Here is a 13,971-nt window from a genome sequence, read left to right on the forward strand (position 1 = left end):
CTGTTTGTCTCCTATGCCCCAGCGGGGCGACCTGCATCCCTGTTATCGATGACTGTGCCAGAGGAGCACGTTTGAAGCCCGATGGACATAACAGAGTGGAGTTGGCCTGGATTGCTCCTCCCTTATACCGTCTCCTGCTGCAGCAAATATCAGTGCTGCGCATCGGCAAGCAGTGGAATGAGTCTGAGAGCTTCTCTGCCTCAGGGAACGTCTTCTGGGGACAAGGGAATTGAGATCTTGATATCGCCACCGCTAAGCACCGAAAGAACACGAGACATTCAAAGGCCAAGTTAGCTCAAACACTGGAACAAATCCCCACGGTGCAAGTACAGCCTGCATCAAGCTGCACTGGGAGAGTGGGGTTCCCCGTTTTGTATGCATGGAACTGATTGTTCCTGCCTAAGTGAAGTACTTTGTATTTGTCCTTATTAAACTTCAAACTAGTTGCCTCAGACAGTTTCTCCGGTTTGTCCAGATCATTTTGAATTCTGGCCCTGTCCTCCAAAGCACTCAAACCCCTCCCAGCTTGGTATCATCCGCAAACTTACTATGTGTACTCTCTATGCCATTATCTGACTCGTTGATGAAGATACTGAACAGAACTGGCTGCAAACCTGACTCTGTGAAACCTCACTTGTTATTGCCTTCAAGCATGACTCTGAACCATGAATAACTACTCTCTGTGAATGGTTAGCCATCCAGTTACACACCCACCTGATAGTAGCCTCATCTAGGTTGTATTTGCCTAGTATACTAAGGTCATGTGATACTGTATCAAATGCTTTACTAAAGTCTAGGTAGATCAAATCCACAGCTTCTCCCTTATCCAAAAGGCTTGTGATCCTATCAAAAAAGTTATCATGTAAGCTTGACATGATTTGTCCTTAACAATTCCATGCTGACTGTGACCAAGTCACTATCACTCCTGGGCCCCAGGCCCACAGTCCCATGGGGTGGGGCCTGCTTGCCCTCACCAGGGTTCTGGCTTCAGTCCCTTGGCCCACAGGGCAGCAGGTAGGAGCTCTGTGGTCTGACCTGCCCATCCTTCTGCTGAGCCTTGAGGTTAACAGGTAGAGGGAGCCTACAGGAACACCTCACCTGCCCATCTATCTCACAGAGCTGGGAGGGACCTTCAGAAGTCATTGAGTCCAGTCCCTTGCCCTTTTCACAGGCCCTATCACCACCCCTGACAGATTTTGCTTTCATTTACTCTCTGTACTGCAGATCCCTAAATGGCCCCCTCAAGGATCAAACTCCCACACTTTAGCGGGCCAATGCGCAAACCACTGAGCTATCCCTCCCTGATCTCTGCTGTTGGTGTTCATGTTCACCAGCCTCTGACTCTCTCCTCCTACGTGCTAACCTCCTCCCTTCTCTCCAACCTCCTCGTTCACTCTCTCCCCCCTCCCTCCTGGGGGAAAGCTTTTAAAAGGCCATTGGCAGTCTCATGTGGGATTAGCTGCCCCTTAATTGATTTATTGCAGCCTCTTCCCCTGCCGCTCCCACTCTGCCTGTGATGAGACCTGAGTAGCCAGGGCTGTTTCTGCTTTTTGGAGCTGCCTCTGGCCTGACCCTGTCACACACCTTATCATCTTCCAGATGTTGGTAGATGGATTCCTTAATTATCTGCTCCATCAGCTTTCCTAGCACTGAAGTTAAGTAGACCACTCTGTAATTTCTGAATTATCATCACGCCATACGAAAATTATGCCAGGGATTAGGGCTGTCCCCTTACCAGGGAAATTGGCACAGTTCCTGCCTGTTATCTGCTTAATACAAAGATCCTGAAGCTGCTCAGTTTTGCACATTACTGCCCCAGAGCTGCACCAGTTTTTGCCTTCAAATATCTTGGCCTCTGCCACAGCCACTTCAAGCGCACAAATGCCCATGCCTCATACCCCATTGAGGGAAACTAGCCTGAGAGATGCGTCATTATTGTCACCCCTGGTCTTTTGGGCTGCAATCTGACATCCAAGCCCAGCTTCAAACTGGAGATTTGTAACCAGACAGAAACCTGCCATCTCGCTGCCAAGCCTTTGGGGTGCTCAATATCGGGGACAGTTTAAAGAAGCAGAGCCCATGAGGCAAAGGAATGGAGGGCTCACTGGTAGGGGCTGCTGCAGGGGTAGGATGGGGGAGGTAGAGCTGAGCTAGGACAGGTAAGATGCTGCAGCCTTTCTTGCCAGACTGAAGAGAAACTGGGCCATGTTATTAAGCCATCTCTTGCAGCTGGCGGGGTCTCACCTCCACTTTATTTGCTGCAACTCACTTCTCCCCCTTTTGGGGATTCAGGGTCTCCCCCCATCTAGTGGGGCTCTTGGGAAAGTCCTCCACCAATGTACTGAAGAGCTCCAATCCCCACAGCCGCTTTGTTGGTTCCACCACCTTCAGTGGAAGGGGGGCTCTCAGTCCCCCACCTCACTGGGATCTGTCTCTCACCCGTGACTGAAGGTGAAGCATGACCAAACAGAAGAGACAGATGCTTTCTTTCCTGGATCTGGGTAGTCAAGGAGCTGCTGGCAAGTGCCCACCTCAGGCGGGGGTGCCATGGGGTTCTGGCATCTGCCCTGCAGCCGCTCTCTATGTCTCCACCTAGCTACGGAGGTGCAGCCAGAAGCAGGCCAGATTGGAGTCTGCTGATCCCCCTAGTGTTCCCCTTCGTGGCTTTTATTTGCTGCTCAAGTCAAGCATGAAGCAGTTCTGTCCCTCTGTCCGGGAAGGCCAGGCAGATGCTGAGTAGAGCCAGTTCAGACCTGCAGCTCCAGGGCTCTCTGGTCCTAGGGGTCCTGCGTGGAGAACCCTAGAACCATGTCGCATGCAGTCTGATCTTTTCTGACTTGGGGAGCTCTGGGCTGGTATGAATGGAACCTTCCTGGGGGATCTGGATTTCTCCCCCTCTCTTGCAGCCCAGGCTGGGGCACAGGCTCTTTCACTCACCTCCTTCCCTCCCTAAACATACACCACAGGACTGAACTCATTAACTCCATCCCTTCCTCGGAAACATGGTCCCCCTCTCTGGCAGGGTCTCCAGCTGCAGGGCCCATGCCTCAGGGCTTGCATCTCAATTCCCAGTCCACAATGGCTCTGGTCCACAATAGCTCTCCCCATAATGCTGCTGTTCCCTCGGCCAGTCAGTCTACACCTCTTCAAGGATCCAGAGATGCTGAACTGACTCAGGTCCTGCAGCGTCTTCTCATAGACTGGGCCACGATTAGCTGGAGTTTTTGCAGCCACTCTAGCCTCCTTGGAGGACTTCTCTATGGCCCCTCTTTGGCATCAAGGCTTGGTCCCCCACTCACAGGCAGCCAGGCTCAAATTTGCACAACCTGTCACTGGCCGTGGGCATTGTATTTTCCCTCATGGATGTCAGGGGTATCCCTGGGTCTTTTGCCAAGCTGACCAAGCAGCTTTTCAAGGGCTGTTCTGGGTAGGGCAGCAGTCCTGAAATGCAGAGTTTAAGTCCTGGTCCTGGGCTGAACGACCATGAGACAGCATTTGTCTTGGATTGCCTGTCCCAGGCTCAGGGGCAGCACCAGCCTCTTCCCAGGAGGTGGGAGGGGCTGAGGTTGGCATTAGTCCTTGCTTGCCATGAGGCCCCACCCCTCCTCCTCCTCTCCCCATGAAGCTCCACTCCCTGGCTAGACTGGAAGCTATGGTGAGAGTTGCCCCTGGGATCCTAGGCTGCTGTAGGGAGCTCTGGATCCTCTCCTGGCCCTCAGCTCATGCTCTGGAGGGACAAAAACCAGGGCAGCTCTTCGCACCCCAGCTCCCAACAGAGAGCAGGTGTAGGGTCTGGAGCTCTCACCACAGCCCAGCTCCCAGAGGGGCTTAGAGGAGGTGGAGGAGTTGGGGGCTGGCCCTCAGGGGGAAGAGGTTGAGCAAGGGGTTGGGCTTCTGTAGGTGTCCCACTTTTGTCTTTTGCAAAGGTGCTCATCCCAGTTCTGGGCATGAAAGACAAGCGTTTTCTCCACCTCGTGCTCAGTGCTCATGGATGTGTCTCCATCGTCCAGAGCTCCCAGACTCCTTACACAGCTGAAAAATAATGCCTTGTTACTGGGTAAGTGGCTGCATTTTACGGCCTTTGACCCTCACTGCATTTCCCCACAGGACGTTCCAGATCCCTGGCCTACCCACAAATGGAAAATACCTCAAGATGGAAGAGATCTTCAGGACTTGGTTATTTCTGTAAAGAGGGTGCAGTAAGGCCCCAGGGGGCTGTATCCAAACACATCTGTATAGCAGCCAGGCCCATTCTCTGTGTGCCATCTCCTGCTCCTTCCTCAGGAGCGAGCCAGCCAGGCTGCATCCCCTGGTCTGCCAAATTCATTCACCCACCTATGCAGACAATGTCCATGAAGCCATACATTCCATAGCAGATCTGGAAGAGCAGGTCCTGGCGCTGCCATTTGGCGGAAGGACTGAAGGTTGACCAGATGAGCCACGAGATACTGGCGATGAGGAAGAGGGAACCCAAGATGGCTGCTGCTATTTGAACCTTCTCAATGACAGTCAGAGAGATGGCCTGCCACTGCAAGGTGAGGGGAGGAAGGGAGGGAGGGGAATAGTATTTCAGGACAAAGAGAAAGGGAAGAAGGGGGAAAAGACAGCAAATTAGCGTCCTGGTGAACACAAGCATTTCACCCCCACAGGGTGGCTTCCTGTTCCAAAGTGCATTACAACTTGACAGACAAAAACACCACACGCAGATCTCTCCACCCACCACCAATACGCAGCTGTCTTGGGTGCAGCAGTACAGCTGTCCACGTTTTGGAAGCAAGGAAGAATCTTGCATCCCACTGGAACTGCAAAGGGAATACAGGGAGGCAGAGGGAAAATACCTGAGGTGGATGCTGGGTAACAGCCCCCCGTCTGCATGACAAATAGAGTGGTGTGATGGTTTGGGTGATCTGTCCATCCAGTTTATGAAACCTGGTTGATATGAGCAAGCTGGTGCTATGAAGTTTGCTTAGCATGGAATATCTGTGTAAACTGTCAAATCATCCCGGGCAGAGGGACCTGGTTGCCTATACCCACTGGAACAGAGACAATGGAGAGCAGTTAACTTTAACGAATGTACTCTGACCACTCAAGGGGTATCCTAAGGACTGGGCTGGTTGTAGAGGAGAACCAGTTTTCACTGGCCCCTAACCAGGCAGTTAGGTTTGCAGAGTGGAAGATTGCCAGCCTCAGAACAAGGGAACCCCAGCTGTTGGTGATGGTACACAGAAATGCCAGAGCCTCATGAGCCAAACAGGAAGTTTGGGGCAGGAGAAGGGAAGAGATAAGCATGCTCTTGTCGCAGTGGGGATCTGCATAACTGTGAACAGCTCAGGCCAGAAAAGGACAGCTGGGGTGGAGAGGATCCATGTTTAACCCCAGAGGCACTGAGATCCCTGACAGAGGAGAGGGAAGTCTGTGTCCTACAGCCTTAGCTGAGAGCCACCTGGCTTTTAACGTATGCAGTAGGGCACATGGTGATAGCCCCTAAGTTCACAGGTTCATGCCCTCCTGGCGGGTGACCTGAGTCCATCAGCCTTACACATGTTTCAGAAAAGACATCATGTAGCTGCAGAAGAAAGTTCTTGGGCACACCAGAGAGATCTCCCCCCCCTCCCCGGCTCAAAAATCTTTCTCCACAATGATGAGGAAGCAAGTGGAGAAAAAAGCCATGTCTGTTATCTGTCTATAGCTGTACCTCTTGTATGCTGTTCTGTAAAAAGCAATGGTGCTTTAAAATCCTATGCCAAGTCTGTGCGTTGTATGTTACATGTCTCATGTACCCTTGAAGAGTTACCCTGTGGGTCTGGAACACCTGCATGGCTGGAGTTCTGGGACAACATTCGTTGAAGCTACCGGGAAGTCTGAGAAACCAGCAGTGGTTTCGGCGGCTCTGTAGTTGACTGGCAGAGGCCTCAGCTCTCAGGAGAGGGAGATAGACAGAGGAACCGTGCTCCAGAATCATAGACATGGTTCAGACTCTGGAGGCAGAGAGTACATGGGAACCCACAATCAGATCTCCAGACAGGAATCAAGTGAGTATCCAGAAACAACTGCTTTGGAAATGGGGTGGCCCTGCCACTGTGCTGGGCTGGTGGTGTGGTGCTGACTCTGGAGAGCCTGCTGCTAAAGGCATCATGAATATGTCTTCTCACAGAGCCTTGCTGTTCCTCCGAGGCCTCCCATCCAAGCAACTCAGAGCTGCTTGCCTTGTGAAATCTGACAGGATTGGAGCACAAGGTGGGATCTGCCTGCAGGCTACATGTGCTCCATAAAACACACATTATAAACAATGCAACACCATGTTCCCTTTTCGTCAGAGGCAGGACACTGTGTCACATTAAAAGGCACATGGCACAGCTTCTGTTAAAGCAAAACCTCTATCTGTGCGTATGGCGTGAAGCAATTTAACTCATGAGATGCCACATTACAAATATCGCTAGGGACAGATCCTGAGCCAGGGCACCTTTGTAGATCACGTTAAATCCACTCTCTTCAGTGGATCTACTAGAATTTCCACTGGCCTTGCTCAGAGCAGCATCCTACTGCTCCAGTGTATAATTAAGGATATCTGTACCCTAGCCTGGAAGATTGACCAATTCATGGTCAATCTTCTGGTGTTTGATATTGTGCATCTGGTAGGGACATGCAAATTCGACTTCTCAGGGGTCGCAGTCAGCCCCGTTCTTCTTGCGAGATGTGAGGAGTAAGGGAAGTCAATGGGAGAAACTCTCCTGTCGACCCTCATCAGTAAGGACAGGCAAGTAAGCAATGCTGTAGCTAGAATTGTGTATCTGTAGTCAACTTACTCCGCTTAGTCTAGACGTAGCCTTAGTGTTGAAATTGCCAGATGCCTCCTTGAGTATATAATAAGACTCGGGGCTGGGGGCCCTAGCTGTTTCTGTAAAGCAGGGGAGGCTAACCCACACACACACACACACACACACACACACACACACACAAAAATAGGCTGCAAAGGTGCATTTTCTACATATTCGCTACTCCCTGCTCTGTGGTAGATAGGGCATATTGCTCCTTGAGACAGCGGTCAATGACACACACGTGGAATTTGCAGAAGGGTAAGTGGGGGTCTGGGTCAGCCCTCCCTGTTGTAGAAGCTGATGTGATATACTTCGAGTTTTGCCATGCTTTTGATTTGGCACCACAAGACGTTTTGAGTAAAAGGCAGGATTATATAAAATACACATTAAATGTCTTAGAAACTGGCTAACTGACTGATAGGTCTCAAAATGTAATTGTGAATGTTTCCAAGTGGGTACCACAGGGATCGATTCTTGGCCATGGAAACACTTCTATCAATGACCTGGAAGAAAATATACAATGATCCCTAATAAAATTTGCAGATGACTCACAAATCGGGACGAGCGATATAGAACAAAGCGGAGAGATGACTTATTCCAAGTGGTCTTCACTGCTTTGTAATAAACCAGCAGCAAGGCAGGCAATATGTATTTGTATGTGACTGAATGAAATGTATGCATCTAGGAACAAAGGATGTAGATCATAATCACAGAGTAGGGGCTCTACCCTGGGCAGTAATGATTCTAAAAAAGGTGTGGGGGTCGTTGTGGATGTTGGGTTGAAGAAAGCTCCCAGTTTGCTGCTGTGGCCAAAGGGATTCGTGCAGTCCTGAACTGTACAACCAGGGGAATCTCTCCTCTCGGGCAGCAGAGAGGTTGTTTTCCCTCTGCATTTGCACAGGTGCAAGCAATTAGAATCCTATGCCCCATGCTGTTGCTCATACTTCAAGAGGAATGTGGATAAACTGGAGTGGGATCGGAGAAAATCCACAAGACTGATTAAAGGATGAAGAAAACCTGCCTTCTGGTGACAGACTCTTCAAGCTCAATCCATTTAACAAAGAGAAGATTAAGAGATGACTTGATTATAAGGACCTGCAGGCAGAATGGATTTTAATAATGGGCTTCTCAGTCGAGCAGAGAAAGGCCTAACGTGATCCCATGGCTGGAAGTGCTATATATATTTAGACTGGAAATAAGGCATAACTTTTTAAAGGTGAGAGTAATTACCCACTAGACCAATTTACCAAAGGTCATGATGTATGCTCCATCAAGGGCAATTTTTAAAACATGTTCAAGTGTTTTTCTAAAAGATACATACTAGCAATTATTTTGGGGGTGGTTCTCAGCCTCTTCTGTTATACAGGAGGTCAGACTAAGTCATTACAATGATCCCTTCTGGCCTCAGACTCCATGACTCTCACAGTGACTGTCCATCAACTATACCCCTTATTGCTGTGGGAAAAAGCTTTGGTCCACTACAACATAGGGTCTGGCCTGTCTGCCATTGATTTGAGGGAGAACAGGGTCAGTCTCCGTTAAATACCAAAGTTCTGCTGTGTCAGATTAAATGACAATTTCAGAAAGAGAAGGCCAAATTTCTCTCGGTATGCGATGGTAGCTGCTATGGTCTTATTGTTGGTCACTCCTTGAGCCAGCATGTCTGTGCCAGCCAATTCATACTGCAGCAGTTCATCCTCGAAACAAGATAACGACCTGACCTTTCACCACCCCACCAGACAAGCTGTTAGGCTTGTAGTGGCAACAGGTCTTTCCAAGATGAAAAACAAAAGGAAGGCTTGCAGCGTAGACCTCAAATCCTGGTTAATAAAGACAGAGAGGCAGCTCTTTTGCCACGTTAGATAGTAACTTGCCCAGAATCAATAAACAGCACAATCACACAGCTCCCGTGATTTGCTTCTCAAGTACACAGTTCAAATCCAGTCCAAATCAATGTAACAAATCCCCAGCCATGTAACTTCACTGTTATCACTATTCTATCACTAGTGACAATAAAGATAAAGCTCAAATTCCCCTGCCACATCAGCTAAAGGCGAATCTCCCTTAGCTAGAGAATAGAGTAAGGTAGTGTCTCACGCCCTTCTGAGCAGGTCTGGTTCCGTCCAGTAGAAGGCAGCAGTGACACATACGCACTATGTAGATCACTTTATTACTTCCAAGGGCTGGTAGGGAGCCTACAGGAAATTATTTGGTGGATTTTAATCTACGGAGCCATCACAAGGGATTACTTTGTTGGCAGTCTCAGCAGAGGCCAAGGACTGAATGAGCCTGGTGAACAAACCACTGACCTATGGTAAGAGAAAAAAGCTCAGTCTCACATTATGATGTCCTTGAGGTTTGTTCCTTCAAATGCCTGTACAATTTCCCAGTTCTCCCAAGCGGTCTCCTCAGCTGTGGATCACATCAGGGACAATAGTGTTCCCTAGTTACTTTGCAGTTACTGATACAGCTGAGTTAAAATTTACCATTAACCACAGAGTCCCTTTTGCTACAAGAGCTATATTTTTGAATATCCCTTGTTTCGTACGTACGAAGATAAATCCAAAAAACTTCAATCTTCATGTCACTGTAACTAACATTCAGGTGAGAACATCAAGCACTTAAAAATCAACAGGGGTAGCTGTGTCAGTCTGTAACTTCAAAAACAACAAGCAGTCCTGTGGTACCTTAGACACCAACAAAGTTATTAGGTCATGAGTTTTTGCAGGTAAAACCAGAGGAGCTAGGAAGAGAGGAATTCTGTCAGACAAAAAATAACCTGCACACTCTTTGGTTCTAAGCAGTCAGTGAGATATATTAGGTCTTCTCCTCTAACAAGTGATAGCCCATATGTGCTGCAGATATAGTGTATAACTTCCTGCTGAGTAAAGCTCTCTAGATGATCCCAGGACCACTACCAGGACCCATGAGTTCTGCTGTAATAGAAGGCATCCAATAAAGCATTCTTTGTCTGACCCTTGCAAACTCCCAATTCGTTTTTCACAGGATGCTAAAGCACAATTATACAATGGATGGTCCAAGTACCACACTCTCTGGAAAATAGACTCTTCTCCTTCCAATTGTTCCCCAAAAGCCACCTCTTTCAAACACCATTCCATCCCTTTACACTGACCATTACATCAAACAACCTGGACAGTAACACAAAGTTCTGACTGAGTTTTCCTCTTAATAGTTGTCCCCTTCTTTTACCCCAATGATCAAACCTTCAGAACCAAAATATCTCAGAATGTTAATATCCGATCCAGAGCTGAAATTTTAAGTTAACCTTAGCGTGAACTGGCCCGGACTGTGACAAGCTAAGACTGTTGCTTACTATATAAACCACTATAATATTTCTGCCTCCTTGTTCCTCGTTTATTCCATTCATTGTCTTTTGTACTGTGTCATAACCCCCCCTTATGTGCTTGAGGAAGAGGGTGTTTTCCTGGTGTGAGTCTGTTCAGCCCCAGACACAATGTGGCGCTGATCTCTCGGGGTGTCAGATGCTCCTGTCACCGCAATACAAATTAAACAATACTAATGCTTCGTCTCACTCCATCCCCTCCCCTGAGCCTCCCACCCACCCTCCATTCACTGCTCCCTGCCCTCCATCAAGCCCCTCCCCCAGCTGCTAAACAGGTGATTGGTGGGGCTCCATTGAACAGCTGCGGTTGGTGGGGGCTGACTACCCACTAATTTTTTCTGTGGGTGCTCCAGCCCTGAAGCAGCCATAGAGTCAGTGCCTGTGCTTAGTCTGACTTTCACCTAGGGTCAACATATCACCCTATCCCAAACACAGGACAGGGAGATACGGGGGGCAGGAGCAGTTCCTCCAAGCTCCACCAAGGCACAGGATGCCAGGAACTTGGCAGCAGCCGTGGGTGGGCCCCTGGCTACCCGCGACTCAGGGAGTTAGGAAGGAGGTGGCAGCTGCCAGTGCTCCCCCAGCTTCCCCAAGGCACAGGGAACCAGGAAGAGGGTGGTAGCCACCCCCCATGACCAAACCTACCTTAACTTTGCAGAGCCCCCTGTTGGCTCCCTCTTCTTGTGACCAGAGAGCACATTGTGGCTGCAATATGGGGCAACTAGCCCCTTTTTAAAAGTAAGTCAGAATGCCTTTCTGGAGCCTGACATATGGGGCTGTTCCATCCAAACAGGACAGATGGTCACCCTACTGTCATCTTACATTGGCTTGACTCCAGTGAGCTCTGGATTTAGACTCAGGCCACATAATTTTCCAGAGAAAATCAATACACCTTATTGCAGCCTCTTACAGGAAACTACTTAGAATCATAGAATCCCAGGGCTGCAAGAGACCTCAGGAGTCATCGAGTCCAGCCCCCGGCTCAAAGCAAGGACAAACTCCAACTAAATTGTCCCAGCCAGGGACTTGAAAATCTCTAGGAACGGAGATTCCACACCTCTCTAGGTTCTTAGGAAGGATTTTCTGTTTCCTGAAACAAGCTCTTCTAACCCATCTCCAGCCAGTTTAGTTTATTTTAATTAAAGGATTTGACATTTCCTTTTTAATTATGAGGATCCAGGGAACAGAGCTGTTTTCAGAATCTGAGAGAAATATAAATAATTTGAGATTGCCCTGGAGATAGGCAGTTTGTCATCCGCAGCACTTCTGCTCTCCTATAAGGCATCAGAAATCAAACTGGTGCTCTCCTAGGTGTCTGTTACCTCCTTGTACAGCTTGTGGAGGGTGTTTTTTCTTGGTCTGGTTCTTTAAAGGGAGCCAAACCACAGTGAATAGGATGCCGATCTGTTTGCTGGACAGAGTAATGCTTCTCAGCGCTTCCAGCAACCTCCTCTCCTTTGGGTTTTATGCTCAGAAGTTAGGTCTACAGTTGTGAGACACCTGGATTTCAGCCACATTTGATGAGGACGCAGTAGACCTGATGAAGTGTAGGCACTGAGCAAACATTCAATTATAGAATCATAGGACTGGAAGAATCCTCAGGAGGTAATTGAGGATTGTTAAAGGAGGAACAATCCCAAATAAATCATCCCAGACAGGGTTGTGGCATTTTACAGACTAAGAGTCAAGCTGAGACTTAAAAGAACTCTAGGGAAGGAGATTCTACCACATCCCTAGGTAATCCATTCCAGAGCTTCACTGCTCTCCTAGTGAACTGGTGTTGCCTAATATCCGACCTACACCTCTCCCACCACAACTTAAGACCATTGTTCCTTTCCCTTGTCCTGTCATGTCACCTCTGAGAACTGCCTCTCTCCATCCTCTTTGGAACCCCCTTCAGGTAGTTGAAAGCTTCTATCAAATCCCCCTCACTCTTCTCTTCTGTAGACTAAATAAGCCCAAATTCCTTGGCCTCTCCTCATAAGTCATGTGCTCCAGCCTTCCCATTCACTTCAACAGAGTTATTCCTGAATTACACCAGCATCGATGAGAGGAAAATCAAGATCTGAATCTTCATTCTAACCTCCCAAAATGTTAGTGTGTTTGGAATGGGAAGGATTGTTGGTTGACCCATTATGAAGAAGGGGCACCAGAGACATTTGTGGCTTGATTCTAACTTTCCCAAAGCTCAGAAGGTTTCGGATCTGGGAGTTTGGTTTAGACCCATTTTATTTTTCCTAAAAACAAAGATGCAGATTCTGCTCTTAGATGCTCTGATGTAAATGAGGAGCAACCCTGCTGAGTCAAAGTAGTCCTGCATCCGTGTAAATGGAGGCAGAATCAGGCTCCAAAATAAACCATTTTGGTACCATATACGTAGAATAAAACCACTCCTATGATGCAGCCCTGCTAGACACTAAAGATCTCATCCACCATAAAACATGCAGAAATGCTGCCGCACACCCTGACAAGGAATGGCTTAAAGCTGCCAGTTAGTCCAGCGGTTGCTTTATTCATCACTGAGGATTAGCAAATTCAGTGATGTGAGAGTAACAGACCCCCCCCGGCCCCCAGACACTCTGAGCTCCTGGAAACCCCTCTGTTGCTCACTGACTGGGCAGCTCCCACCTGGATTGCAGGTTGGATGGCAGACATGAACTCTACTCTCTCCAACTTTAATTCCCCCGGCTTTTGCAGGTTTGCAGCTCTCATTGCTACAAGGCATTCTCACTTAACATTGGGAAATCCCAGCAGCCAATGCCAGGAGGTTAATTTAAAAGTGATGCATATCAGATGCTGCCTGATATGGAAGTATCTTCACAGTCCAGAGTTTGTAAGGAATCTGGTTAATTAATATGAACTCTGCTCCTTTAGCAGTAGCTTCTATGCCCCAATACAGTTCCCCACACACATATATGTCCAACTCAGAAGGGATGTATGCGGGCAGGGTCATGAGAACTAAGGCTCTCCCTAGCTTTCTACAGAACTGTAAATACACACTAAAGCTTGGAAAAGTCAGAGCTTTAAACTATGGAGAAATGCATCTAAATTCCAGAGAGCAATTAGCACATATAAAACAACAGCTATAGGGATTCCTCTTTTACTGTTTAGATATTTGCAGTGCTTTTCTGTTTAAAAAAAAAAAAAAAAAAAGGAGCTCCCTACCCAAGCCCATGGCTGGGGCTGCTGAGGTGCCGATACTCAGTACCAGCATGAAAAAAACACTGGATATTTGTATGCATGAAATTACATTTGGACCTGAATATTTGTGTGTGTATATGTGTGAATGACTATTTGACTACGTGTGTGTGTGTGTGTGTGTGTGTGTGTGTGTGTGTGTGTGTTGCTAAGTAGGGATGCATATGTATTTCAAGACAATTGAGATGTGTATGTGAAATCTGCATTGTACGTATATTTCATTGTGTCGTCAGTTGTGAATGCATATTTTATAGCTTGGCAGAGGGCTAGAGTACGTGACCCTTGTGGTCCCTTCTAACTCAGTATGTTGTATTTAATTCAAATTCAAGCAAAAAGTCTTGATGTTTCTACGGTGTTTGTGAAGTTGAAACAAAAATGCAAACTCTTCCCATTTTTCAAGGTTTCCACTTCTCTCTGCATTTATTTCATGCAGCTCTTAGCTCTGTTGTTTTGTTGCCATTGCCTAGTCATTTTTTATGGGCATGGCAACAGCTGCCCAGGGTTTAATAAGACTGGGGTTTCAAAGAGCTTCCTAAAAAATGCAATGCTTTTGAAGCTTGGGGAAACGGACACTCGTTGCTCTTACTTCAA

The 13,971-nt window shown here is 47.9% G+C and overlaps 1 protein-coding gene across 1 annotated transcript in view; it reads right to left on the reverse strand.

Annotated features, from left to right (window-relative positions):
• Positions 1 to 13,971, reverse strand: part of MARCHF4 (membrane associated ring-CH-type finger 4) — a 152,431-nt gene that overhangs the window by 18,858 nt on the left and 119,602 nt on the right. The window contains exon 3 of the mRNA XM_075001701.1: positions 4,336 to 4,528. Within this exon, the coding sequence (XP_074857802.1) occupies positions 4,336 to 4,528 (193 nt within the window). The remainder of the gene's footprint in view (positions 1 to 4,335; positions 4,529 to 13,971) is intronic.

This window comes from Carettochelys insculpta, chromosome 8, assembly GCF_033958435.1.
Source record: "Carettochelys insculpta isolate YL-2023 chromosome 8, ASM3395843v1, whole genome shotgun sequence".
Lineage (NCBI taxonomy): Eukaryota > Metazoa > Chordata > Testudines > Carettochelyidae > Carettochelys > Carettochelys insculpta.